This window comes from Grus americana, chromosome 17, assembly GCF_028858705.1.
Source record: "Grus americana isolate bGruAme1 chromosome 17, bGruAme1.mat, whole genome shotgun sequence".
Lineage (NCBI taxonomy): Eukaryota > Metazoa > Chordata > Aves > Gruiformes > Gruidae > Grus > Grus americana.
In genome coordinates, this window is record NC_072868.1 from 10,096,038 (window position 1) to 10,124,023 (window position 27,986).

At 55.2% G+C, this 27,986-nt stretch overlaps 1 protein-coding gene across 5 annotated transcripts in view; it reads right to left on the reverse strand.

Moving 5' to 3' along the window:
- Window positions 1-20,852, reverse strand: part of ZNF512B (zinc finger protein 512B) — a 32,455-nt gene extending 11,603 nt beyond the window's left edge. Inside the window, exons 1-13 of one of the 5 annotated variants that reach the window (XM_054845542.1) lie at window positions 20,517-20,850; window positions 16,000-16,122; window positions 12,698-12,777; window positions 11,776-11,904; window positions 11,262-11,434; window positions 10,844-11,097; window positions 9,992-10,063; window positions 7,597-7,731; window positions 6,096-6,220; window positions 3,486-3,578; window positions 2,515-2,613; window positions 1,627-1,797; window positions 684-875 (exon numbers count right to left, since the gene is read on the reverse strand). In XM_054845542.1, the coding sequence (XP_054701517.1) occupies window positions 684-875; window positions 1,627-1,797; window positions 2,515-2,613; window positions 3,486-3,578; window positions 6,096-6,220; window positions 7,597-7,731; window positions 9,992-10,063; window positions 10,844-11,097; window positions 11,262-11,434; window positions 11,776-11,904; window positions 12,698-12,777; window positions 16,000-16,120 (1,644 nt within the window). In that variant the 5' untranslated portion in view covers window positions 16,121-16,122; window positions 20,517-20,850. Of the gene's footprint in view, window positions 1-683; window positions 876-1,509; window positions 1,798-2,514; window positions 2,614-3,485; window positions 3,579-6,095; window positions 6,221-7,596; window positions 7,732-9,991; window positions 10,064-10,843; window positions 11,098-11,261; window positions 11,435-11,775; window positions 11,905-12,697; window positions 12,778-15,999; window positions 16,123-20,516 lie in introns of all 5 variants that reach the window. The other 4 variants (XM_054845539.1, XM_054845544.1, XM_054845540.1 and 1 more) reach the window with 4 other exon arrangements.
- Between the last annotated feature and the right edge of the window lie 7,134 nt (window positions 20,853-27,986).

The following is a 27,986-nucleotide window of genomic DNA, read 5'->3' on the forward strand; positions in this document are numbered from 1 at the left end:
TTACTCCAATGCCTCCCTGAAGCTCCAGACTGCCAGGGCACCGACTTTTGCCATGCAGATCCCACAGCACCAGGCCATGTGGGCACCGCTGCCAGAGACTGCAGGGCTCAGCCCTGCCTCCACGCTCCAGCTTCCTCTGCTTGCAGGAGCACTGCTCCAGTGACACTGCGGGCCCTTCACTTCCAGGGAAGCATCTCCCAGAAGTTAAGGAAGAGCCATGGAAGGGAGGAAATTCTGCCTGCGGCATCTTTACTCTCTGACAGTGCAAGGGAGATCATTTCAGATCTGACCTCCGCTCTCTCCATGTGCTCCTCTTGGCTGCCAGTCCCCACCACAACACTGACCATGGACCAGAACCAACCTCCCTCCAAGACATCGTCCAGGCCAGACTCTGATCTCTCTGCTGCCTGCACAGCACCACCTTTTGCTCCATTTAGATTTGAGTGCCGGCACGTGGAAAGGGCAAAGCTGCCTCCTGCTAGGCTTGTACAGAGCCTCCAGACCACTGGGGCTCAGCCTGTGCTGGGTGGGCTCTTGAGCAATGAATTTGCCATCACAGTTAATTCATTTAACACACAGAAAACGAGACACGTGAGCCCTCAGCCAGCTGGGGCCCCGCTGGTGTCCCAGGATCTCTGTGTACAGCTAACACACAAAACAAAGGATAAATAAAGGCTTCTCACCCGCTTCGTTTCAGGCACCAGGTCATCCTTCATCCTCCGCTTGGTCCAATCCTTGGCGAGCTCATCCTCCGCTATCTCCTGAAGGTGGAAGACAGCTACTTGGGCTGACGTCCGACGGATGCGGCCGCTTGGGGTCCTCTCAAAATCTTCTATGGGGCCAGGCTCTGGCTTCACCTCTGGCTCCTCTGGAGGCTGCAAAGAGACAGAGTCAGGAAGGGCATAACGAGGGGTGAAGCAGCAAGCTCTCCAGCTCCGGGATGGGGATGCTGGGGTTCGGGCTGTGCATTTGCAGACCTGCTTTGCGCCGGCGAGGACTGCAGAGACACCAGTGTGCCTCTGCACCCGAGCACGGGAACAAGTGGAGCACCCCACCTCCCGCAGCCCGGCAGACAGCCACGCACAGGACTGATTGCATCCTTTCGCACTCCCACGTGTATAAATGTCTCCATTTATTAGAGTTAGGGAGTTATTAGTGGCGGATGCACTGTCAGTAGGGATCAACAGAACAGAAAAGGATGCTCCCCAGGGACGGATCCTGCCACCCCAGTGCTGGCGAGCAGTCGGTGCCTGCTTGCTGCCAAGGGAGAGGCCTGAGATCTAGCGCTTTTTTTCTGCCTGCAGAGCATGGATGCAGGGTGGGCTGGAGCACAGCCCCACAGGCACCAGAGAGGGGGAATGCTGCCGACTGCTCCAATCCCATGAACACAGCTCTCCACTTTCTCGGAGGGGAAGAGGGGGCTGCAGCCCATTCCCCCCAACATGGTACAACACACGCGCATGGTGATGGGAGAGAGAAAACAACATCGGTCCCGACGTCTGCACCTGCCTTGCCCGGCCCGGCCCTGCCCGGCTCTGTCCTGCCCACAGGCTCAGCAGCTCTGCAGTCACCCCCGGCAGGGGATGGCCCCGCTCCTCGGGCTGTGGAGGTGTCCGGGGGGCTCACCGAGGCCGTGTGTTCTGACCGCACATGGTAGTCGTGGCCGGCCTTGGATTTGTACTTCTTGCCGCAGTGTGGACAGCTGAAGACAGGCTTGTCGGCCTCGGCGAGCTGCTTCCCACACCGCTTCTGGTGGTACTGGTAACCCATCAGGCTGGAGAAGTTGGCCACGCAGCCCTGTGGAGATGGGGAGGGTTAAAGAGGGCTGGGGCTTCACGTGCCCATGTCGAAACAGTTGGGGTGCCGTTGCTCCCGGAAGGATCACGTCCTGAGGATCCCCCTCCGCAAAGCAGCTCCACCAACCCGGCCCCTCCAAGTGGTGGGGGATCGCTGGCCGGCCCCTCTCGCCCAAAGAGCCACGCGCAGGGATGACAGTGCCACGGAGGGATGGGGGCAGCAGCCCCCATCCCCAGCGCTACCTGCCCCAACACACTGACAGCTCCCTGGACAGACACACGGCGGGCAGTGGGAGGGGAAGGCAGCGGGGAGGCACTGCCTGTGCAGAGAGCAAAGCATCTGCAGGGACAAACCTCTGCCACACCCCCCCCCGTTACCTGTTCGTGACTTGTCTGCCACCGGCTCGTGATCGTTTTTTGGTGTGGTTTGGTTTAGTTTTACACTGTGCCCAGGACAGCGCCGGCTGTGCCCCCTCCCGAGTTCAGGAGGCAGCACCAGCCTTTCAGCGCTCCTCAACCTGCCCTACGCCCACCCTCCTGCCGGGACGGCCCGTCACCAGAGCGCATGGAGCCAAGGGGACGGAGACCAGGATGGCTGAGCTAAGGCAGAAAAGTCGAGGGCACACCAAGGGATGCCTGGAGAGCGCGTGTTCTCCTCTGCCTCGGGACTCACTCCTTCCCCCTTTCACAGAACGAGAAACAGGAATCGTTCTCGTACCTCATTGGGGCATTTCAGTTTTCCCATCTGCTTTAGCACTTTCCTCAGCCTTTCCCGCTCTTCCTGTTCACCAAGTCCAGTGGTTTCCACAGGAACAGGCTGGAAACAAGGAAGTAACAGAAGTGACAGAGTCAATCATTTACTCATGTCCTCTGTGCCAGGAGTAGGTGGTAAATCTCTGCCTCGCAGGAGCTGCCCTTGGCCGGGGGGAACCTCTCATTAGAAGAGCTGGATCTCCCACTCCTTTACCACAGGCCAATGCCTTTGCCGTTATGTGCCAGATCTGCTCATGCCTTTCCTGTGTTTGCACCCAAAGGGCCAGCTGAGAAACCCGGGAGCAGTTCCTGCACGGAGGATTCACCAGTCAGGCTGAAGAGCAGGAGATTAACGCACAGGTAAAAGACAAGTCACAACTGGTAAACACGGGACACGTAGAAATGTGGTTATGCCTTGCCCTGGTATCTTGGAGATGTACATGACCAGGTTTTTAAGAACAGCATCTAAATTGGTGCCTGCCAGATTTTATTCAAGATAAATTAAGCGGCTACTTCTCACGGGCATGGCTGAGAGCTAAAGACTGGATTGTGAGATTCGTGCAAGGCAGAACCCATCAGCCCCGGATTTGTGGGCACAGTTTTGGAGGCAGAGCTTTGCCACTCAAAATCCACCTCACTCTACTCACTGAATCTTCCCCTGTTCTGGGATTTGAAATCCTGTTTTATTTTTCCAGTCATCTGCTCTGCTCCCCAGAATGAACATGAGCCTAACTAGCTGCCTGGGAAGGAATAGCTTTGCTTGGCAGTGAAGGGGGAAGGCCACTGTCTGGACTGAGCAGTGTGTGAAATGCTGCAAAGATGGTGGTGTGAATCCCTCCTTTACAAAGACAAAGGAAAGCGGACTGCCGATTGCTTAGTCTTCTGCATCTGCATCGAGAAACAAGGCGCGAGACGAGAGCAGCCCAGCTCTCTTACCTTGCTGACGTGTTCAGCCATAGTGTGGTAATTCAGCCCAGCTTTGGACTTGAACTGTTTTTTGCAGTGCTGACACTTCAAGGCATCCTGCAGCTGAAGGAATTAAAGGCAAGTCACCGTGGAGGCCACAGTTCACCATTTGTTTTTCCAAGGGCTGCTGCTGCTGCTGGTCAATAAGTCCCATGGGTAGCTGTTGCTGCAGCAGTACCCAGTGGTGGGACTCAGCAGGCAACACAACGTCTCTGTCCCCCATCCCAATCCCAGCCTGCAGCTCAGAGTTTCCTCTCTGTTGTCCTGGATACTGTTATCAAACCCACATGCCCCAATTTTTGGAAAACATTCCATTTTGGATGCAGATTTAAAGCCCCACTGGCTGGAAACATCTGGAACTGGTGTCTTAGTCTTCCTGTTAAAGGGTTAGGAAAGAGAAGAAGCTTTGATCTACCAATATGTTAGCGGACTGTGCTCTGCAGCCCTATTAACTATGACAGATGCTGGCGTACAATACACTTTCTGAGCACCTGGGCTGTTTGAAATGAAGCTGCTGCTGGACACAATCACAGCAGAATACTTCCCGCCTCATATTGCTCTGCTGTTTAACTTGACTTGGCCTCCTGAGTGACTGGGGAGATGCATTAAACGCACACACCGACGTACAACGGGAACTTGCAAAGTGAGTAAGCAGGTCGTGACTTTTGCTGGGGCAGGTACCAGAATTTATTGATTGAGGAGGTGAATGCTCTGGGCGCCAAGAGACAGGATGTCTCGACAGGGAGCCAGTGCCTGGATGGCCGTGGCCATTCCTGCTCTTCCTGCTTGGTTGATGCTCCACCTTCACCACTTCCCCTTCAAATCAAGCCTGGAATAGAAGCTAGAGAGGGAACAAAGATAGAGCTGCAAATCCCTCCTCATCCTGGAGCTCTGGGGAAATGAAGAATAAAACTCACTGCAGCCAGTTGGGAATGACTCACTTGTACCTGTACTCCCATGAGTTAATCTTGTTCCAGACCCAAGCGCTTGATCCTAACGAGGTAGATGCTAAAAGCTTCCTGACTGATCAGATGCCAGTGCCAGCCGATTTGGGATTTACTTCTCCAGTCAACACTGAAGAACATGCCACGTCCATATTCTAACAAGCCCTCCCACTGGGGATGCCAGGAGGATATACCTGCCCTCATCTCCTTCAGGGCCAAGCATGTTGCAACCATCCCCATTCCTTATTTCCTTTCTAAAACTGAAGGAAGCAGGGCAGACTGCTTAGTGCCAAGCACGGAATGGCAAAAACAATTTCCGTTGTTTTACAAGACTTTTGTGAGGCTGCACATCCTTTTCTCATTGTTGAGCTAAGGAATATTTCAATCATTAAACAGAGAGCAAGCTGAGAGGGTGTCTGCACTCCAGGGTCACTTCTGATGGGGACGCCCTGTGCAGTGGGACATCACTGCCTCACTAAGGACATGCCACTGGTTCATCTCAGAGATGAAATGCTGAGACAGGACTTGCGGTCACACACCCAGAGCTTGGGGACTGTCCTCTCTGGACCAATGACTGCTCTGGCAGGGATGCTGCAAAGCACCCCAGCTCCCACAGAAGCACAGCCAGCCCTGGCAAGGACTGCCTCATGGGGAAGGGGGACAAAACACCCGCTCCTAGGGCTGGAGCCCCGATTCCTTGGCTGAACATCCACTGGCCTATTTATAGTGGGGAAGACAGGCCCGACTGCTCTGGCGGAGTCACACTCAGCAGGCCGGCTGGCCGTGCAGCCTGCGTGGAGGCTGCCTGGCTTGGGAGATGCTCCAAAGCACAGGAGATAGGAGCAGTGGTGGCCAAGAGCCACACTCCACTGAAGCCAGGAGGACGTCAGAGGAGGCAGGATCCTGCCTGGCATCAATGTAGTACAGGGCTTGAAAGGGAGAGTAGCCTCCCACTGCTGTGTAAATAGTGAGGCAAAGGCTGAGGAGGCATTTACAGAAAATGAATGTGGAATCAAAGCCGAGCCACATATTTTCAAAGCGGGAGGCATTGATCCCATGTTGGCTTTCTGTGGCAATGGCTCTGCACTGCACCAGGTGACAGATGAAGATGCAATCCTTTTCCTCTGACGGATGGCGGTGTGGCAGAGAGACAATTTTTCACTGCACCATTACTGAACTCCTGCGTCTTGACAGCCTGCCTGAGCATATCCAAGTGCGGTGTCTCCCCGAGACGTGCTCTCATTCAACCACAATTTATCTGGCCTGATGCAAGGCATGGCGCACAGTGAAATCCTACAGCCAGGACTCCTGAGAGGGCCAGATTAGAGACAACCCCAACAATCTCTCCAGCCTTAAAACTATTTGTTTAGCTACTAGAAATACTCAACTCTGCTGGAGACACTGGGGCAAGAGGCCCAGACCACAAAGGGATTCGGTATTTCCGAGAATTAGATGACCAAATCCTTCTCAATCAATGCAAGGCAGCCAGCTCTCTGAAGATGACTAGCAAGTGCTCTATCAAACACAGCCCAGAACTGGTTTTAGGAGCACCAATATGCATTTATGAGTGGCATACGTACACATCCATTCCCCTCCAAAACCCTTATGTGTGTGATTGAATAAAGCAAGTCCTTACTTTCTGGCAGACGTCCATGTGCTTTTTGAGCCCCACAATAGTTTTCCTGGTTATAACGCTGCAGGTTGGACAGGACACTTCTCCCTTCTCGCTGATCTCCCGCTGCCACTGGTCCTCAGGGTTTGCTGGCGAGGGAGAGGAGAAAGGTGTTACACCCATCCGCAGAGACCACAACCTGCCTGGACTGCTTGGCAGAGCACAGCCCTATCCTAAGCCTTGATTTGCTACATTGAAAAGCACTGAATTGGGAAAAGTTCCTGATGCTAAAGAAAGAGAAATACTCTCCCAGGCACGGCCAAGCCAGGCGCAAACCATGCAGGCACTTGCAGCTCTGCCTGCCCCACAGCTCCTGCCTGAGCAAACTGGGTCACTGGGCCACTTTATGGGGAGTTAGCCAACCTGCTGGCATTTCACAGGGAAAGGGAGGTTCACCTTTCCAACCCCGCTGGTGTCCTGCACACCAGGAGTTAAAACATGATGATACCCCCGGCCACCTGATCTCGCCCTGCGTGGAATAACTCCCCCCTGCCAAACAAAACAATTAGCGGGAGTGAAACAAAGGTGAGTGTCTCGGCTCTATCCGGACGTGTGCCTGGAAAGCTTCCCTGGCAATCCTCTTCCCAGCAGACACACAGGCAGCTAGAGGAGTGCTAGTTTCCAGGCATCCGTTTATTTGAATGGCTGTGACTAGCTTAAAAAACACCCAAAATAAGAGATACATGGGGCCAAAACTTGCTCCCAGGTCCAGAGTTCACGCTGTGTTCTCAGCAGAACAGTATTCAGCTTCCAGCAAGGGAAGCCCGGCCTGAATAAAATCCGCCAAGTCTGTTTATTTGGATGCTTTTGCACGGCTCTGAGATCAGAGAGTCGTTTATTTGAATATGAAAGCAGTGCAAGGCATTGCAGCTGTGTTTATCTTGCACATCCTGCGTTCCTCCTGCTGTCAGAGCTCCCAGGAAAAGTCATCAACCTGCGCTAGGGTGTAGGCTGCACCTCGGAGGCTTAGGGAAGACATAATCATGCCCACAGTTATGCACTGGTGTCATTCATGGAGATGACGTTAGAAAAATGCCATCATCCCAGACACTGACCCAAACTGTGGTCACAGAGAAGCCAGGTGGAACCAGGATTTGGCTATCAAGTCCCAGCACTTGTAGTGGTCTGTCCTGGCAGTGAAGTGAAGATACAGTAAACTCTTTTGGGATGTCATTTGTGGCTGCATCAATATTACAGGAGCAGTGGTGGTTCCCACATCTGTGCTAAATCTTGAAAGGGCAGGAGCTGCGTGCTCCTACTTCTGATTTTGGGCTGCTTTTGCTCACAAATCTGCTAGAAAACTAACCCAGCCAACAGCCCACGGGGCTGGGAGGGGTGCGGGGACCACTAGCTGTAGTGTGAAGGTGGGAACCGTGCCGGCTCGGATCAGAGCACAGGACTGAGCTGATAAGCAGCTAAGCTGCACACAGAGCTGCTGCCTGTGCTCTGCCTCCACCAGGCTCACCTGCTGGTAGATGCACAGCGGTTTCCTTCTTCACACCAGCTCCTGGAGGTTTCTTTTTCAGCTCCTCCGTGTTGGTGCTCCCCTCCAGCTTCTTGGCTCGATGGGCTTTTGCCTTGTCCTCTGCTTTGACGAGACCTGTAGAGAGAGAGGATTTTTATTCAGTACTTGCTTTAATACCCTCAGACCAACTCACATTTAACGGGAGAAAAAAAAAATCTCTACCTCTGACCCAGGGACACTGAGCTGGCTGTAGGTCTGCCAAGGCTGAATGTACAGGACCAGGTCCATAATTATGACAAGCAAAATGATAACAGCTTGTGGTGTTTTATAAACAGAGTAATTTCCCCCAACTCAGACAGTTTATGAACTTATGGAAACACAACGGCAAAGCAGAGTAGGATGCTTCTAGCAAGGCAGACTGTGGGGAAGACAGGCTGAGGAGGAGGCAAAAGGGCATTGTGCAAGAAACTAAAAGGGGAAATTGGAACAGCAAATTCAGGATATAAAAGTGATGTTCCTACTGATGAACCTGCACTGCAAAGGCTGCCTAACTGCTTACACAGAGGAACTGGAATCCCTCTTAGAAAACGGGGCAAATTCTGGGATCTCGCATCAGATCCCACAGGACCTTTTGTCCCTGGATCTGTACACAATTGCCACAATAAACACAGATCTCTCCCAGTCCCATGGGCGCTGGAAAGGGTCAGGAAGAAACAGAAGGAGAGGAGGGGCAACCAGGCAACATGCGCATGGGGAAGAGGAAACGTGGCACAGCCACCTTGGGTTGCTGGCGACTGTCAGCAAGCCTGCCTGCAAAGCGGAGAGGAACTCAAAGGCAGGGGTCTCTGCACAGGCAGAGCATCAGGCTCTCAGCCAGCTTCTCCCGAGCGCATCCACTCTCCCACCTTGTCTGTGCCTCATCCCCACGTGACTGCATGGGCAAAGTGTGCGCTTCCCATTCAGCATGCTAAAAGCATCACTGCCAACCACTAAAGCATCCTCTCTGCACCGAGCAGGGCCAAGCAAGCAGGAGAAGGCTCAGCACATGCTGAGAGCATGCTGGCAGTGGCAGTGCTGTCCAATCCCCCCCGCCACACACAATCCTCGGCAGTTCCTGGGCTGACATAAGAAATGGAACACATGACTTGCAAATAATGCTTTGGAAAGGCTGGCAAAGAGAGGAGGGGGGCTCTCCCCTGGGTCCATCCCCCTAAAATCCATGTGCAGTTCAGCCCTGTGCCTGCGCTTCCACAGAAGGATCTGGAGGTCAGATCCACACCTGCCCTGCAAGGGTCCACGTGTCCCTGAACTCATGAGTTGTGCCTCTTGCAAACCCAGGGTCTGAATGGAGACAGCACCCCACGACGGGCTGGTGGCACCCTTGCCTTTGGGGAGCAACTGCCATGTTGAACCTGGGGGATGTAGGCAAACACCTGCCTGATCTTCATTCTCCATTTGAGGCAGTGGGTCACTGGGGGGACCAGCTTATTCTCGAGGAACCCACAGCAGACATTTGAGTCTATGGCAATGCTTTTTTGGGGAAGTTAAGGGAAACAACCTCAGACTTCCCAGGAGCCAGGGGACAAGAAATCGCAGAGACCACATCCAGCTTGCTCTTCAGTAAGCGTTTAATTCCTTCAAACCCATTAGTGCCTCTCCCCCGAGTGCCTCTCATACTGGAAGGTGCTGCCTCCTGCAGTGCCTGGAAACCTGCTTTTTATTCCCCTGGTTGAATGAATTTCATAGCCAGTCCAAATCCAGTTGCTCTCATGCCAGGGATGCTCCAGGTTTCCTCCCTCCTTTGTACCCAGCCAGGTATATTTATGGAGCATAACCACAGTCCCACTCACTCTTGCTTTATCAGGCTGCAGCAGCCAACTTCTGAGCGTCCTCTCAGGAAACATCCTGCTAACACATCTCTTCCCCCTTGAATTCATTTTGTTAAATGTGGGCGACCAGCGTTGGAGACAATGTCTGAGGGATGGATGCGTCACCCAGCTTTTCTACGCAGCAGAGATCCTTCTCAACGCCATCGGAAACACTGTGAAATCCCAGGACGGTGGGATGATGATGAGATGATGTTTTTCATGTCTCGCTTGTGTCAGCAGCTTGTTACTCTTATGTTACAGCTGGACATACCCATATCCTTTCCTCTCTTCCCTCATTTCCCAGTGACAGGCTCCCAAGCAGAGCAGGCAGGGTTGTTATCAGTGCTCTTCATTCCCTTTACGACACTCTTATGGTAATAGGCACCACCTCCTTCAGCACATCCCCAGGCTCTGGGTGGCTGTCACGTATCTCCACCACAGAGAGGGCTCTTGGGGAAGGGGCTTCCCTGAAATGCCCCAGGGAGAAGCTACAACCCTACAGCTGACCAGAGTCATGCCTGTATTACCTTTCAGTCCAAATGTCCCCGAGATGGACGGCTGCTCCCCCGTAAATTTCTTAGGAGTTTTCTGTTTCCTTCCTGACTCAAAAGAGACAAACAGAGAGAGGGATTTGGTCAAATAACTGTACTGCCAGGGCGGCTTCAGCAGTCCTAAGGCAAGGGGGAGGTACACACTCTATGTCAGGAGTGAATCACCTTGGGGATGCCTTTACCCCTGTGAAATACAGGGCTGTTGGATGAAGCAGACACCCCACCAAACAGTAACAGGACGCTGCTTCCAACCCACAAAACCAGGAAAAATAATGTTATCCAAGGCCAATTCAAACAGTGGAAGTCGTAGCTCTGTCTAGCTCCAAAACTCACGTGGTTTCCACAGTCTAAGGTGGCTGGTGGTGGCTCACTTTGGAGCTGCAAGCAGTGTAAACCCACATCATGATGGGGACAATGATGGCCCTGCCTGCCAGCCCACATGGCAACGGGCACAGTGAGCCTCCCTACCCTGCCCCAATACGTAAGGAAAATACATTTGCCAGATACACCCTGGTTTAAACTGCCACACTCAGTGAGGACAGACGGGCTGATATGGCAGCTTGCTACACTGCAGGGAATTCAATCCATTTCCAATCCTACAGGTCCTATAGAAATACCTCTACCACCACTGCAATCTGGTTTTCACTCAGTGGAACTCACTGCTGCAAGAAACTGGGCGGGGAGGGCAAATTACCAGGATGTTAAAAAAGGCTTGGATGCATTCAGAGACACTTGCAGCAGCGTTGGCTGGAGCAGAGCCCTTTCCCTTCCCGTGGGACACCCTTCTCTGGGCTCCTGAACCAGCATAGCCCCAGGCTCTAATCTTACTGTGCTTCATCCTCTCAGGGTCTTCCTCCTGCAGCGAGGCCTGGCTGCCTCCCTGCTGCGCGGCATCCTTGCCGCTCGAGGACTTCGCCGTGGGAGTGGCAGCTGCCATTGCCTCAGCTGCTGCGATCTGAAACTCCTTGCTCTCCCGGCTCTCCGCCAGGCACTCGCCATTCTCAGCATGGTCCTGGGCCACGGCTTTTTCCGTCTTTGCCTGTTTGGGATGGATGGTGGGGCAAGCTGAACTCTCAGCAGCTCTAGGGCAAAGCACAGAGGGCTTGTTTAAAGAGGGGTTGTTAGACAAACGTTCTGACACCTCTCCCCACTCGCCAGCCCAGATCATGGGAACGGAGGCGGGCACATTCCCCTTCTCCCAGCCATCCCTACGCCACCACCATGCAGCCCAGCCACAGCCTGGTACCTTTTCTTGCCACTGCTCTTCCCAATGGCCTTCGGCACTTTGTTTTCTGCTTTGCTGGTTGGCACTGGCCGGTCCAAGTGATTCCAGAGCCGATGCTTTTCTAGCTGGGTTTTGGAGGTGAAGGCAGCTTCGCAGTACGAGCACGAATAGGTCAGCTTCTCTGAGATTGCACCCTGTGTGGAGCAGGGAGAGACAGGTGAGCACAGATGTTAGACCACAAAAGGGACAGGCTTTTTCTGATGCAGACACAAACACAAATTGTGTGTAATACCCTTCTGCCTCTCCAAACCGTTACCAATGGCCCACGACCCTCCCAGGCCAGACCTCACACTGAGCTGGAGGGACACCACTTCCTCTCATACACACTCACAAACTGTCCCTGGTCCATCTGCACCCTCCCCATTTTAATCTCACAATTCTCCTGGGGTTTAAGGCCTGAGAGGGGCTTTACCCTGTAGATGGTAATATAAGAGCTGGCCCCTGGAAAGGACAGACAGCCCTCCGGTCTCCTTACCCCTTGGCAGCGTTGATAGTGGTACTTCAAGCCATAAATGCTGGGGAACTCCAGCCAGCAGCCTGAATTGGGACATTTCACCCTGGAGTGGGCTTTGAATTCATCCTTCCACTGGTTCATCAGGGGGAGCTGGGAACAGGAGAGACAAGAGACATAACTGAGCAAAGAGCATCGTGTTCTTGGGTGTGCGCCACTGCATCCCGAGGTGGCCGGGGCGGGGGGCACATAGGACCTCTGATCATTGCTGTCCACCCCTTCTCACAATACAGCCGTAAAGTGGACCCCGGGGCTGTGTTTCAGCACAGGGTGCTCCCTCAAGTGAGGGGTGCTGGGACGGAGCTGCAGGCTCTACAGGCTAATGGTTCCTCCCAAGAATTTACCTTGCTGTGCCTCCCAGAGCGCGCTCATGCTCCCAGCCAGGCTGGGGAATAAATCAGGCCAGAAGTCGCTCGGGTGATTTAACCACCCCACATTTCATCTAGTCAGTAAATCACCCCATGTCCATGCTCTCATGACAAACTGCTCTGTGTGTTGTCCACGCTACTGTGCTGGAATTAAACTGCACAACTCTGAGGGGAATAAATCACCCCCTCACCGGTGCTGCCGGATCATTAGCCAAACGTGACATGGCTGTGAAAAAATCCAGCTCATCTGCAAACGGCTCTGGGAAGGGGAGGCTGGAGGGAGTTTATTGTTCCCCACCAGGGTTTTGGAGGATGCCAAATGCCTCCATGGAGGGGATTCAGGGGCCAAGATCTTGCCAAGCCCAAGACAAGGCTCCTCTGAAGATTAAACCACTGGGAAGGTAGGTTTAACTCCGGAGTGGGGCTGGCTGGAGTGCACAGTGCAGCAAGGCATGGAGGGCAAGTCAGAGGGAGTGAGGCAGGGAGGGCATGGGGGATTAGAGCACGCGGGGTCTTACAGGGATGTCTTTCAGTGCCTGGTTCTCAGCCTTGGGTCGTCCTTTCTTCCTGCCTTCGGTTTTGTCACTGGTTGCATTTCCTGCAAACAGACGCAGCGCTAACCTGTAACTTTCAGTGATGCTGGGAGTCAGTGTGACCCAAAGACAAGCTGGACAGATGCGAGTGGCCAACAGGAAATGTTGTGTACAGAAAACTGAGACTGAGATCTGGGAGGGCTTAATGAACAGGACTCGGAATAAAAGCCGTTTGCTATGAGAACAGAAACAAGCCAAAAACCATCCCTGAGAAGAAACCCCAGAACAGCTAGGAGACGATAACTGAGATTAAAAAAACTAAACTCAACCTGTAAAACACCCTTCTCTGGTGAAAATCAGGTAAGAAAAGGCTGGAAGCCAAGCCAGCAATTCCTCCAGCACCTGAGAAACTGGAGTTCAGCTCCAAGCCTGGCGCTGGCTGTTCTCAGAAGCCAATCCAGGATTTTTTTTGGAACAAGAGAGAGAGATTAAACAGAAAGCCAATCAGTTAACCAGTTACCTACAAAGGCACTGCCAAAACCACACGCTCCCTCTGATTTCATGCCTTCTGCCCCAGCAGCCAGGAGTAAAATAGCAAAGAAAACAGTTGACATTTATTTCCAGTCTCCTGAAGTTACACCAGCTGGTTTGCTGCATTTTGATACCTGTAAAAGCATCCCTTGGCGATGCAGCATCCTTTGGGAATCCCTTTAGCCCAGAAGGCCTCATCTGCAGGAGGCGGTGACCCTTGTGGATTATAAGAAAAAGTCCCTAAACAGCCACTTACCTGCCCCCCCCCCCCCCCCCCCGCAAGGCAGCCTCTAAGCTGTCCAAAACCCACTCTTTTCGGTTTGGGCTCCTATCTGCCTGGCTCCTGCCCTAAAACAGCTCGTGGCCCTAAGGAGAGGGTAGAATTTTGCAAGCTTGGCCCCAAACCACGCTAGTTCTGGAGCAACTGTGCAGGGTGCATTCAGAACTCTCGTAGTGCTGTGATGGATGTCTGTGCATTGCAGCTGCCCTCTGCATTTTGTATTTTTTCCACTGCTCTTAGACTGCATGCTCAGACTTTTCCTCCATGCTCATGTAAGCAAGGGCCTCACCCTGCACATGAAACTGAGCTATGTTTCTTGCACATCATGGGACTCCGTGAGCTAGGAGTATACAAAAAACCACCAAATAATACAGGATTTACAGTAAAAGCTCACAACACTGCAGTTACCTGCTTATTACTCTTCTTGCTTTCTCTCCTAAATGCTTCAAAATATTCCAAATTTGAGATATCCCACAGCAGCACGTCCCTGTCCCTCCAGGCAGCTCTCCCCAGGAGCCTAGCACATCTGGGGCTGCAGCTCAAGCAGATCATAGAATCACAGAATCCTTTAGGCTGGAAAAGACCTCTAAGATCATCGAGTCCAACCGTTAACCTAACGCTGCCAAGTCCACCACTAAACCATGACCCTAAGCTCATCTACGTGCCTTTTAAATACCCCCAGGGACCAACACCTCCAGGTCCTTTTCCACTGAGCAGCTTTCCAGCCACTCTTCCCCAAGCCTGTAGCGTTGCCGGGGGTTGTTGTGACCCAGGTGCAGGACCTGGCACTGAGCCTTGTTGAACCTCATACAGTTGCCTTGGCCCATCGACCCAGCCTGTCCAGATCCCTCTGCAGAGCCTTCCTACCCTCAAGCAGATCAACACTCCCGCACAACTTGGTGTCGTCTGCAAACTTACTGAGGGTGCACTTGATCCCCTCATCCAGATCATTGATAAAGATATTAAACAGAACTGGTCCCAATACCGAGTCCTGGGGAACACCACTTAGCCCTGGGGAACACCACTTGATGCTCAGTGACAGCTCTCCTCTCCTTTTTACAACTTGCACAAGTTTCAAAACTTTCTGGGATGTTTCATGCCAAACACAACCTCCCAGTTCAGACACTCCTCAATGCCCTTGTTGATCAGCTGCCAGCTGGGGACGGCAAGGACAGGGACGGGAGGAGTAGAAATCACATCTCGTCTTCCAGCATCCCACTCCTGGCTACCACCCACCAGCTGCGCTAAATCCTGGACTTTACAGGCAGTCGCAGGAGACACAAACCCGACAGTGCTCAGTGTTATGGGAAATGGGGACCAGGGATGGCTTGCTGATGGACTCGAGGCTTCTCTGGACCAAGACCTGGCTTGGAAAGGATGGTCCCTGCACCAGTCAGGCTGCTGCATTCGAGGCGGGATGGCAAAGTGACTGCAGGAGAGGCCCAAGTCTCCCCAGTCCGCATCAAGCCTAATTCACCCCAACAAAGTGAACCCTGGAAGACATTTCCACCCCCAGCACTTTCCCAGGGACAGCAATGAAATGTCTTCATCACAAAGTGTCCTTCACACCGCCTCATTGCTTTCAGTCCCTCTAAACCAGACAGAAGGGCTTAAAAAAAGGCCGTTTTTACTTTTAAAAGTGCTGATAAGATGTGGTGCATGGAAAAAACGCTCTCCCAAACCCAGGTATGTTCATACCGTGCACAGCTGGAGTTCATTCCCCTTAGTAATAAGTTACACCCCTCTGCTAGCAATTACAGCTTCAACCCTCTCAAGGGAAGAGCAGCATTTGGGAAACATTTAGGGCACGCGCATTTCCCCCATGAGGCCATTGATTTTGTGTGCCTGGTCTGAGATGCATCTCTGGGGTCTGACCCTTGCCCTGGGTGCAGGCAGCCCTCGGTGTCCGGGGCTGCCGTTAGCAAGGTAAAGGCAGCGATAGCTTCTCCACACCCGCAGAGGGGATCTGCCCAGCATAAGCAGACAGGAGGAAAATCTCCTTGGGCCTGGAGATTCCTGGATAGAGAAATCAGCTATCCATCACAGTGACAGCCCTTAGCAAGTGGGTCCCGCAGGGCTTGTACGCTCGCAAGCCTCCATCCCAGGGGCCACGACACAGGAGACAGCAGATGGTCTGAACTCATTTAAGCCTTTCCATCCTTTGATGTAACACTTAGCTACCAACACGATAAATAGGCGGCGAGACACCCATCTCGTTAAGCTAGAGGCACGCCCCTCGAAAGGGAGAGACCATCTCCATCTCTTCCCGTTCCCAGGGACTGCCTCTCTGCAGTTCTGAGGGCCTGGGAATTTTTTGGCCCAGCACAGCCCTCGCTGGTTGGTCGAAGTGAGGAGCAGAGGCATGCCGAGACCCGATGCACTCGCGCCGCCTCGTTTTGGCAGCTGCCCCCCAACCCTTGAGCTCGTCCCCTCCACCCCATCCACCTCCGCGGAAAGAAAAAACCCAGTTCCTTACCGAGCTTGGGGAGCTCTGCCGGCGGGTTTATCCTCGTCTCTGTCCTGCTTTCCTTGCTGGCAGCGGGTTGGTTAGAGCCTGCAGTTTTCCTTCCACCTTTACAGGCATAGGAATCCGCCATCTCTGAAAGAAGCAGGGGAGGCGTTAAAATTCACTCCTCGGAGCCGGGAGCAACACATGCTGAAAGCAAGGAGAGCTGCTGGGGAGGGAGGGAAATTACAAAACTATCATGCAGCTTAAAGGTTCCCGCAAAGAGAAGAAACAGGACGTGTTTCTGAGTATTTGTTCTACGATCGAGCAACGCCATACACAGGGCTGAAAAGCTGCTTTCATTTTAGGCTGGTTTCCCCTCCACATATAATGCAAAGACTTTATTAAAAATTATGGGCTGACTTTGCCCAGAGAAGTAGCGAATAAATGGCTTTTCCTCTTCGTTTATTTCTCTGCTTTCATTTAAGACACCAAAAGAAGAAAAAAAAGTGAGTTTTAATGAACAGATGTAGTGATAAATTTCCAATTTTCCTTATTAATGGGAAACTGTTATAAACTGAGAATTGTTAATGTTATCTGAATTTTCCGTATTAATAATTCAATTTGGCTCCTCTATAAATAATGAACATCAGGAATTATCGCAGAAGGCCCAGTCTCACTCCCAATGGAAGCGCGCAGCAGGACACCCCACCACTTTGGCGGTGCCAGGATGGAGCCCATGGCACAGCTGGCTCTGCCCCTGGTTGGTTTCAAGTTCCTTCCTCCCCTCCCAACAGCACAAGCAAAGACACGTCTGAGGACGGGGGCTGCGTCAGGAGCTGTCGCATACGGCCCCGGGGGAAAGGAATCCTCCAAGCCTCCACGATGAGAGCATCAAGTCCTTGGGAGGTGATTCTCCAGACCACCACGGCTGCGTCCGGCCTTGAGATCTTGGTCAGGACACAACACTGACGCTCAGCCAGGCACTGGCTTCTTCACCTTTGCTCAACACTTGTCTCCCACACACAGAGGTTTTTTAAAACACAGATTTGACTTGTCACCCCCAGTTCCTCCCACGCAATCACATCTGCATTGCTTAACGGAGTTGATGCCCTGAGAATCCAGACTCATCCCGCCTGTTTGGGCAGCCCAGAGGGACAGCACGGGTCGGGGGAGCATCTCCCGTGTGCCCAGATCACCGACCACGCCATCAACATGGGGGGCATGAGGGTCCAGCAGTCCTTTCCGAGGTGCCCCCAGGGACTTTCTGCATAGGAATGGGCACTGCGCATCATGTGCAGCCCAGATGCTCCGAGAACACCTGGCAAAAGCTTCCGGCATGTGTTCGGCTCGTGACATATGTGGTTGTTTGCAGTGACACAAAGGTTAATCGGATCAAGTGAGAAATTCCACCCTTGGCAATAGGTTCTCTGGCATTGGTGCTGAACACAGGCATCATTTATTCAGCTAATTTGGGCTCTTTCGGTGGGAGACCTGGGTAGGAGCTGCAGCCTGACTGCCAGTGGCTCCTTCCCAGGGATGGCTGGTCTCCGGAGCAGGCACAGAGAGGGGTGCCTGCGGCTCCTTCCCAAATTGTGGCTCCACTCTCACCCATGTGGGCACTGTTACTGTCCCCAATCCTCCAGGGACGAACTTGCCAGTCCCCTTCCCTCCTGTGCTGCCTCCTGGCACCTCTGCTCCTCTGAGTGATCCTCAGTCAAGTTGCTTGAAGAAAAAAAAAAAAAAAGAAAAAAGAAAAAAGAAAAAAAAAGAAAAAAAGAAAAAAGAAAAAAGAAAAGAAAGAAAAAAAAAAGACTCACGAAAGAACAGTGAACCGAAAGCTAGAAACAAGATCTCTGCGTTTTACAGCAGGGTGAAAACCAAGGGGAAACCCACACAGCCAACGCGTTTATCCAACCTAGGCTAGAGCCGAAAAACAACCACGCCATGGCTTTGCCCCTTGGGCCAGGCGCACATCCCAACGGGAAAGGGGAGGCAGGGCCAGTGCCGTGGCCCCCCCACGCCAAATGGCACCCACCGGCACCCCGAGCAGCGAGACACCCCGGTGCAGGCAGGCAGGGCTGCCGTTGGATGGGTGACAGACCACAAAACCTCCGTGTCTGCCTTGCTGGGCAGCTCAAGGATGACTCACGAAGGGCAGCACTCAGGGCAGACCTCACCAACAGCCGGGTTGCCCGCCTCCTGCCTGCTGAGCACCCCGTGGCAGCACACACCACACTGTGGGAGCCGGGGCTGGCGCTGAGCATCCTCTCCAAAACCACCGCCGCATTCAAGGTGCCCGGGTCAGCCCTGCTCCCGAATGCTTCTCGCTCCCCTTAACACATCTGTCCCCCTCAAAGGGATCCTTTCTGGCCAGCTTAGGAGGTTTTGAACGTCTTTTGTTTTTCCACACCAAATACTTTTTTGAATTTTTTTCCCTTTTTTTTGGCTAAATGAAGAATAAAAATCCCATAAACCACTTAGTGAGAGCCAAACTTCGCTCCCTGGCCATCGATACAACCCCAGGGATCCCAGAGGAATTGCCCCGGAGACAGAGAGCAGAAATCAGCCCATTGTATTTTTTTTGTAATGTCCAAACTTCTCACTTGTTTTTGAGTAACACATGCTGAAACTGGGCAACAGCCCACGCCCTTCCAGCTTTCATTATGTTTTTGGTGAAAACCCTTTTGCAACCGGCAATGGGAGAAGATATCGGCAGGTCCTGCCTGTGAGCGGGGTTAGGACGCGGCACGGGAAGGTTGGGGCTGGCAGCATCTTTGACAATGAAGCCTCCAGTTCTTTTTAGGTAACTTTTTAGAAGTTCGTGGCAGCATTTTTGAAGTGTCCTACTCCAGCTTCAGAAAAAAAAGCCCTTGTCAACGCAGGACACAGCACGGGATGAGCAGAGGCTGAGCTGGCAGTGCTGGAGCTGGGGCAAGGAGGCCCTGTGGCTGTGGGAAGGGGGGAGCGAAGACTGGAGACCCACCATGCGTTCCCGAGCCGCTGGCAGCCCTGCCCGGCTGGCACGGCTACACGCTCCTCTGCCGCGTTTGACAAGGGATGGCAATGTCCCAGCCACTCGCCACCCCAACAGGCTCCTTCCCTCTGTGACAGACCCCTCCTGCGGAGCGGTCAGGCTCCGCAGGCTGGGCACAGCCCTGGAATTGGGCACAAACTGGAAAAGGGGAAATAATTCCAAGTACAAACGCCCATTTGTGACCTTGGATCGGGTCTGTGGGAGCACGCACGCAGCCAGGGATGGCTGTGACCCTCTTGGCACCCAGACATACTTATGGCTAAACAGGGAAAGTCACCCATGAGTCCTGGCCACTTCTCCTGCCGGGACTCCCACCCCGGTCCCATTGCTACAGATGCACTGTGCCATGTGCCAACTGTTGATCCGCTCCACTTATCATTAATAATTTACCAACGGCTCCAGATGTAAGCAATGCCAAAAAGACAAGCGAGCTCCCCGCCCCTGCCCATGGTGCCCTGGCAGAAGCAGTGTGCCTGGTAGGACACAGGCTGAGATGCGACGAGGCCAGTGCAGACGATGGACGCCAAAGGCTGCTGCCATCTCTGCCGCCATCGGAGAAGCCATGCTCCCTCCCATTGAACTCCAGGAAGAACCGGAGTCGTGGCCACGTGCTGGGAGAAACTTCCCGGGAATAAAGACGAGGAAGTGATAGGAGACATTTCCTTGGGAGGGAGCGGAATCACCCTCGACAGAGATTTCCCAAGAGGGAACCACATGGTGGGGGAAGCCCTGCCCGTGCCCGGGCAGCTCCAGAGGCGTGTGGTGCAGCCCCTCGCCATCGCCCATGCCAAGCGAAGTCAACGGCTGGTGGCTGCCCTGGCACCGCTCTCCTGGAGGGAACAACTCACCCGGTGGCACGAGGCCGCCGTGCTCCCGCCAAGCGGCTCAGTCTGGCTTTTTGATGGTGTAAAGTTTCTGTTTGAAGCACGTTAGTGAGTCCCTCCCCCTCGCCCGTCCCCAGGCGCAAAAGTGAAGGGAAAAAGCACAGCACACACCTGGCAGACAATGAGCCCTCGCCCTGCCGAGGTGGGGACACACCAGGGTGTCCCCCTGTCCCGGGCATCCCCGGGGGCAAGCGGACACCTCTGCCCTGCCTGGTCCTGCTGTCACCTCCCCGGGCCTGGCCGTGCCATCCCCCCTGTCCCCGTCCCCTCATCCACCCCACCTCGCTGTCACCCCTGCTGCCACCCGCCCGTCACCGTGCAGGCAGGGCCGCCCCGGGCCTGTCACCTCCCGGGGCCTGAGCGGGGGCCGCCTCGCCGCCTGTCAGCCGGCCGGGCCGCCCCGCGGCCTGTCGCCTCCCCGGGCCCGGCCGCCCCATCCCCGGGAGATGGCCGGGGCCCAGCGAGGGCCGGCGGGGAGGGCCCGGCCCGGCCGCGCCGCCGGGAGGGGAAGAGCGAGCGGCAAAATGGCGACGCGGCGGCGGGCGGAGCGGAGCGGGGCGCGGGGGGTTCCCCGCCGCGACGGGCCGGGGGGTGCCGGCGGGGCCGGGCCGCAGCTCGGTGCTTACCTCGGCGGCGGCGGGCCGCGGTGCGGGGCGCGCAGGGTCGGGCGCCCCCCGGCCGGCGAGGCGGTGCCGCCCGCCGCCCCCGGCTGCGGGCCGCCGTGCGGGGCTCCCCGGCGCGCCCACACCCGCGGCGGCGCCGCGCTCCGCTGCCGCGCTCCCGCCGGCCCGTCGCCGCCGCCGCCGCCGCGGCTCATGCGCGCTCCCCGGCCCGCCCCGCCCGGCCCGGCCCGGCCCGCCCCGCGCCCCGCCACCGCCGCCGGCCCGCGCCGGCCCCGCGCCGCGCGGATCTCGCGTGGCTCCGCCGACGGGGCCGGGGCCGGGCGGGAGCGCGGGGGGCACCGCCCCGGGAGGGCGGGACCGGGCAGCGCCCCCCGGCCTGGCCCGGCTTGACCCGGCCCGGGCAGGTGCGGGCAGGGCTGTCCGGCCCTCGGTGCGGGCAGGGCAGGGCAGGGCAGCCGTCCCGTCTGCTCCCCCCCACCCCGCCAGGGGGCAGGCAGGGCTGCTCCGCCTGTCCTGGGTGCGGGCAGCGTGTCCTGCCTGTGTTCCTGCCCTGCAGTGTGCGCTGCCCGTCATCCTCCCTCCAGGGTGCAGGCAGAGTGCGCTGCCTGTCTTCCTGTAGTCCGGGTGCAGGCAGCGTGTCCTGCCTGTTCTCCTGCCCTGCAGCGTGCCCTGCCCGTCATCCTCCCTCCAGGGTGCAGGCAGAGTGCGCTGCCTGTCATTCTCTCCTGCAGGGTGTTCTGCCTGTTGTCCTGCCCTCCAGGGTGCCCTGCCCATCATCCTGCCCATCAGGGTGCAGGCAGAGTGTCCTGCCTGTCATCCTCCCCTCTAGGGTGTCCTGCCCACAGACCTGCCCTGCAGGGTGCAGGCAGGGTGTCCTGACCATCCATGCCCCCTCTAAGCCCCGAGGTGCAGGCAGCTGGAAGGGGGCTCTGGGTCCCCTTGCAAAAGCACCTCTGCTCCCAGAGAGGAGGCTGGGTGCGAGGCCAGTGTGGTGCCCACGGGATGGTCTGCTTTTCCCAGCTCCTGGGGTTGCGGTGTCACCCCTGCAGAGCCAATGGCACCCAGGAAGGTTCTGCAGGGCAGAGCCAGCCCTGGTTACTGGCACTGGGAACGCACAGCTGCGCCAGGATCCAGCGCCACCATCCGAGTGGCCGCAGCAGCCCAGAAATTGTGGAAAACCAGACAAATGTTGCCATGTGAGAGCAAAACCCAGAACGACTGCTGCTGTCAGGGCTGCCCTGCAACGCCATGGCCAGTGGATGGCTCACCCGGTGCTGCTGGGAATTGGGAGGCCCGATGGCACAGCCACGCAAAATTGAAGCGAAAAGAAACCCAACCCAAGTTGGGAGTTTCCCCGCGGTTCCTCTCTTTGTCTCCATTCCTGGGAAAGAGCTTAATTAATGTCTGCGGAGAGCAGGGAAAGCTTTGTGTAATTGCTAGGTATTATTATCGGTGGAGCGGAGGGTGATCAGCGGGGTGGGAGGGACAGGCACAGCCCACCTTCTTTGTATAAAATGAGGCATATCCGAGGCAGCTTTGCTTCCCAGCCAACGAGCTGCCTGCCGGGAGAGCAGTTAACCTGCAGCAGGCAGGAAGGCAGCTGCCTCTTAGGGCTGTCAGGCAGCTTCATGTGCCCGCTGGGACAAGGCAGCATCTTCAGCACCTTCAAAGTGTCCTCCTTGCTATAAGGCTGCAAATGGTGCCCAGTCACCTTCGCTCATCACTGCAGCATCCTGACGGATACCCTGGGCATGTGTGCCTGTGGGGAACATGCACATCTATGCACATGTGTGTGTGCGTGCAGAAGTGCCATAACATTCATTTTCTGCATCCACAAAGCACAATTTTGCATCTCAAGGAGCGAGTGAGGATGAGAGGGAGATGCCAGGGAGCCTGGCCACCCGGGGGATTATACAGAGGCTTGGAGAGTGGCTGGCCATGGGCTGATTGAGGTACAGAAACACTGCAATAATGCAATATAAAGGCAACCACGGTTGCTATTTTCAGGGCCTGCTGAGAGGAGGTGAAGGGGCCAAGGAATGGACTTGAGAAGAACAGCAAATGTAGAGCAGATGCTGAGGAGCACTTTGGTTCACACACAGAGTTGTACTGGTGTGGAAGAGCTGTGCTGGGAAGGGCAGGAGGAAGCAGAAGGAGGAGGAAGAGGAAGAATAGTGGCCGGGGCAGTGGTGCTGCCTTTTTCCACGTGCTCACAGGAAACCATCACGTCTCCTCTTGCATCATAGCTTCGTCACAGAGGTCATGGACGAGAGCTCATCCTCACAGACCGGCAGGATGCCATGGGGGAGCAGGATCGCATGTGCGGAGCAGTGATTCCCCGGTGCTCTGGCCCCTGGGTCAGCATTCCCACTGTTCCCACTGTGCAGGACAGGAGGAGGCAGAGGAGAGGCAGCCCGGCACACACCGCAGCTGTAAATGCCTGAGAAGATGCTTGGCAGGAGGGGATGAAGCAGTCCAAGCCGTTGAGCATGTAAATTAAATTGATACGGACCCCAGGAAGAGGAAAGGGGGGAAAGCAATTACATAGCCAGGATCAGATAAATCTTGGTGTGCAGACTGTCTTACCAGGCATCCCACAGAGGATGTTACATTCTGTGCAGCTGCTCCTTCGCATTGCCTCTGCCCCGTTCCTGCATCAGGCTGAGCAGAGGGCATGGGATGCAGGCAGTGGTGCAGGCAGGGCAGGAGGCCCTGCCTTCTCAAGAGAGCAGGAAAAATTCAAGTGTATTCTAGGCAGCCTTTACCAGGGCTGGCAACCCCTGTGATGGGCAGGGGTGAAATGGGGTGACCCAGCGGGGTGTCACCTGGGACCAGCACACGTGCACCTTCCCTCCTCTCAGCGAGGACAGCCGAGTGTCACCGAGGGGCCAGATCCCTGCGGCTCCGCTGCCCCCAGGGACACACAGACCCAGACCGGGCTCCACATCCCGCAGGGACCCTGACCCTCTCGAAGCACCCGCCGCTGCCATCAGAGCGGTCCCCGGCCAGGTGCGCAGCGAGGTGCTGCCATCCTATGTGCGCTCCTGACATTGCTTCTCCAGCCTCTCATGCTGGTGCTGAGCAGGAGGTCTCCCCAGCGCTGCCCTGGGTCTCCCTGGAGCTGCCCCTGTGTCTGCCAGGATGCAGCCAGCGCGGTGACCCCCACCCATGACCCAGCATTGGTCTCGGGTGCCCCCAGCGAGGGTTGACTCTGGCTTGTAAAGACACCTGGGCAAGAGTTAAAAAACACCACAAATGAGCAAAAAATGTTCTTACAGGAAAGGCAAGAAATAATCTGATTTTATGGCTGCAGATCCTCCCGGGGTGTTGGGATCTGAAGCTGGGACCATGCCCCTTGCCCAGATCGGGGCTGGCTGATCGGACACTTACGCAGTGAGTGACCTTGAAACACGTGTTAACCTGACTGGCTGCAGCAGCGCCTTTCAGACCCTGAACTCTGTTAGAATAAAATGGATGCTGGGCTTGCAGAGCCTCTTCCATACACTTCTGGCTCTGGAGACATCTCAAAAACTCCCGCTATCTGTTGTGCACATGGGGCTGTGCAGGGCCAGCACCAGCATCTCTGCTGGGGGGGCAATGGGATGCTCATTGCATGGGACTGGGAGGGACTGGGAGCCCAGACTTCAGCCCATGTCTGCTGAGCCTTATGCACCAGGCGCAGAGACAGGCTAGGGAAAGGGCACGAACGCGATACCCAGATCCAGGGTGAGGGACCTGGCACTTCCAGGTCTCCAAGGGCTTTTCCCTGGATCGCAGCTGGGTCCGCAGCCTGCAAGCCCACTCTGCGGCTGCTCCATCCCGTTATCCTCAGAGCGGAGGGGACAAAGCCCCTCGGACCAGCTCAGTGCTCCCGCATCTGCAGGACAGGCCGTGCAGTGGCTGTTTTGGCTGAAGCAGAGAGATCCCAGAACAAAGAGAGAATCGCTGCTGGTTTGTGAAGCAGCATCCGGGCCAGCCCCAGCCCTCCTCCCCGGCACGCTGGCTCCGCAGCCCAGGCCTCTGATTGGAAACCGGAGCCCGCGATAACTGTGTGAGCCATGAATTATGCTGATGGCTTTTTTTATTATTTTTTTTTCCCCTCCCTGTGCTCAAATGCACTCAGCAAATATAAGCAAAAGGGAAAAAAAAAAAAAGAGCAAGAGAAAATTCTAACAGATTTAATTTTAGATATGGCAAGAAAGCAAAATGGCTGCAGTGCAAAGAGGGAAGGTTAACGGAGGAAACGCTTCTGCCTGCAGAGAGAAACGAAGCTTCCAGCAGCCCTGAGGCTGCTATTTATTATTTACAGGGTCGTATCGGCGTGGCGGACATCTCCTGCAGGGAGCCAACCCCGAGCCGGGGGGTCAGGTCCCTGGGGCACCCTCAGCCCCATGGAGGGCAGCAGGGAGGTGCAGGGGCACGGGACAAGACTTGGGGACTGCAAGCTTGGTGATGAAGCTGCATGGCTGCAAAACCCCCAAATCCCCCTGGTTGTGAAGAAATGCATCCTCTGATGGGAAGCAAAGTGACTCATTTCAGTTTGGAGGTCCGAAGGTTTTTACTGGAGCCCCCCATAGTGGCCTGTGCAAACACGCAGCCTGGAAATGTTGTGTCAAAACCAAGCCTGAAACTTTCCCTTCCAAAACAGGGCCAAGTGAAATGCTGTGAATATTTCAACGCGTTTCTGCAGGGCTTGTTTTCGCAACAAAGCTACTCGTGCATCCAGGCTGGGGAACAGCACTGGTGGACCCAAATGATATTAATTTTGGGACAAATTATTCATCTCAGCCCTACTGCCTGCCCCGGGCTGAGCTTCAAGCGGTTGCTGCTGCCCCATGGTGCTGCCTGGCTCCTGCTGCTCGCTGCCTGCGCTGCCTGCCCTCCGTTGGGTCATCGCTTGGGAGTTCCCAGCCCGCAAATCCCATCTCCCCCTTCCTCCTGCCCTGCCAGACCCCCGGCCCCGCACCGGGCTGTCCCATGTCCTACCAAGCCTGGCATGAACGGCCAGAGACCTGCTCCAATCCTGCCTGGGTGCTGCCGGTGCTGGGTGTTGCTGGAAGCGTGGCACTGCCCCGGTGAAAGCGGCAGCTCTGCAGCCCTACCTGCACCGACCCCTCTCCATCCTTCCCGGCTCCGCATTGCGCCTGCTGGACCTGGGAGCGTTTCTGGCTCTGGGGAGGCAGGGCTCCCGGCGGGCATCCAGGAGCTGAGAATGAGGACCCAAAAATGAAGGATGTAATATAGGGGAAAAAAATGGAATGAAGTAATTATCCCTGCTCCAATACTTTCTAATTAAGGGAACTGTCACCCTTATTAAGAGGCCATTAATTCATTGTTGTAAGTCACAACCAGAGTGTAAGTACCAAAAATGTGCCTGGGCCATCGGGAGTGGAGCAGCATCCCCTCCTCCCTGTGCCGCAGACTCCAGCACCACACGAGAGCCATTCCTCGAGGCCATGGTGTCGCTCACAGCTTTCTGCAAGCCGTGTCCTGCTCCCTGCGCCACGGCTGGTACTTTAGGAAGCCATAAGCTCTGCCACGGTGCTCAGCCTGTCCTAGGCAGGAATGAGCCCAGCCATCTCCATCTGCATCCCCGTGCCTTGTCACTCCACCTTGCGCAGTCCAAATGCATTTGTGGTGCAAAGGATGCAGTGATTTCTCAGCAGAGATCAGCTCTCGGCCGCTCTGGGGGAACCATGCCCCCAAGTTGCCAAAATATCCGTAGCCCTGTGGTTAGGGCCAGTGTTTTCCCCAGCGTCACCTCCCACTAATAGCCAGCTCCGTCTCCGGCAGCCTCTCATTATGCATTCTGCATGGAGGGCCCCGCATCAGCTTAATTAACAAGGTAAGAAAGACAGGACCTTTGAGGAAATCTTAATTATATTATCCATCTCACCCTGAGTGGCACCTGATCCATCCCAACACTGTTCTCAAGTTCATTAGCAATGAATCAAGATTGATTAGTCCTGGCTGTGCAGCGAGGACACACTAGGGCAGAAGGCTTCTGCCAAGATCACCGTGAGGCCCTGCGTGTCCCCAAACCCCATCCTGTCCTCTGGCACCAGGCAGCCAGGATGGGGACCGGGACTCTGGGCTAGGGCATCCAGAGGTTTGCCAGTGCTGGGATGCGGCTGCCGGAGCATCCCAGGAGCAGCTGTTTCGCTGTGCCTCTGCCATGGACCAGCATCTCCCCCAGCTCATGCCTCCCTGAGATGCTCTGATTTATACCAGCATCTGTGCAGCCCTATCAGGCTGCTGTGCCTCCCCCCCCCCCCACCTGCATCGTGCTCTCCTTCTCTAGGGCTTGTGTGGCCCCGACACATGGCATGTACCACCAGTGACTGGCATTCCTCCTTTTTTCCTCCCTGCCATCCTGCTTCGATGCATTCAGGTGCCCGCAGGTCTCCCGTGCAAGAAACTTCACAAGGAGCTGCCTGAGAGCACCAAAAAGACAGTGATTTGAGGTGGTTTGTAATCCCTCCTGGACACCTGATGGGAGGACAGGCTCCTAATTAGATCAAGCGTGTAGTCTACTGGGGACTGGTGCTGAGATTCAAACTGGCCTTGGTTCGGCAGAGCCCGTAGCAGGAGCTGCCATCCCTCTCTGCTCAGCAAATCGTGTCCTCGAACCCTGTGCAGTGAGGGAAATCACAGGCTGTGTTCAGAGCCAAGCATGAATTTCAATGTTGGGGGAATGGGGATCGTTTCCTGAATCAGAGATGCAATCAGCAGCGTTTCAGTGCTGGAGGTATCTGTACCATCAAGCTGGGCTCAGTAATTACTTGGACAAATTAGGCATGCATTTACTATGTGCAACTGCGTTGGCTTTTTTTTTTCTGCTTGAAAACCTTGCTAGAATCTGCAAACTGCTTCTACCACTGGGAAGGGATTGCTGGATTTTTTCTTTATAAGAAAAGAAGATGCTGGCCAGTATTTCTGATGCCAGCAGTGCATTGTCCTGCTTATTGCAAAATATCACCACGAGCAGAAAAAGTTAATCAGAAGCGGCAAAGTCGCGTGCTCTCCAATAGCTGCCATTGCCTGCCCCTTCGCCCTAGTGCCACTGCCCGCATCGTCCTGCCTGCTGCACGGGGTCAATTTATGCTTGCTGGTGTTTTCTGTTTACTTTAATTGTTGCCTGATTTTAATATTGCATGAATCTGCACCCAATTCATCTGTGTTTCATTGTCTGGCGCTGTTTTAGGGCAATACCAGCCATACCATTGGCAGGTAAGCGCTAGACAAATATAAGGTCGTCTTCTTGCTCGGCGAAAGCTGAGGAGTGACTGAGCTGTCCCTCGGTGTGAGCACCCTTCTCCCTCCAGCACCCACGGGTCCCGGCGCAGCACCCACCAGCCCAGGTGCTCACACAGGAGCCCATGGGGAGGATAGTGCTTCCCCGGTGCCACCGTGCAGACGGATTTTGCTGCGAGCCCAGAGCCACCGAAGGTAAATCTGTACTCAGGGCTGCTC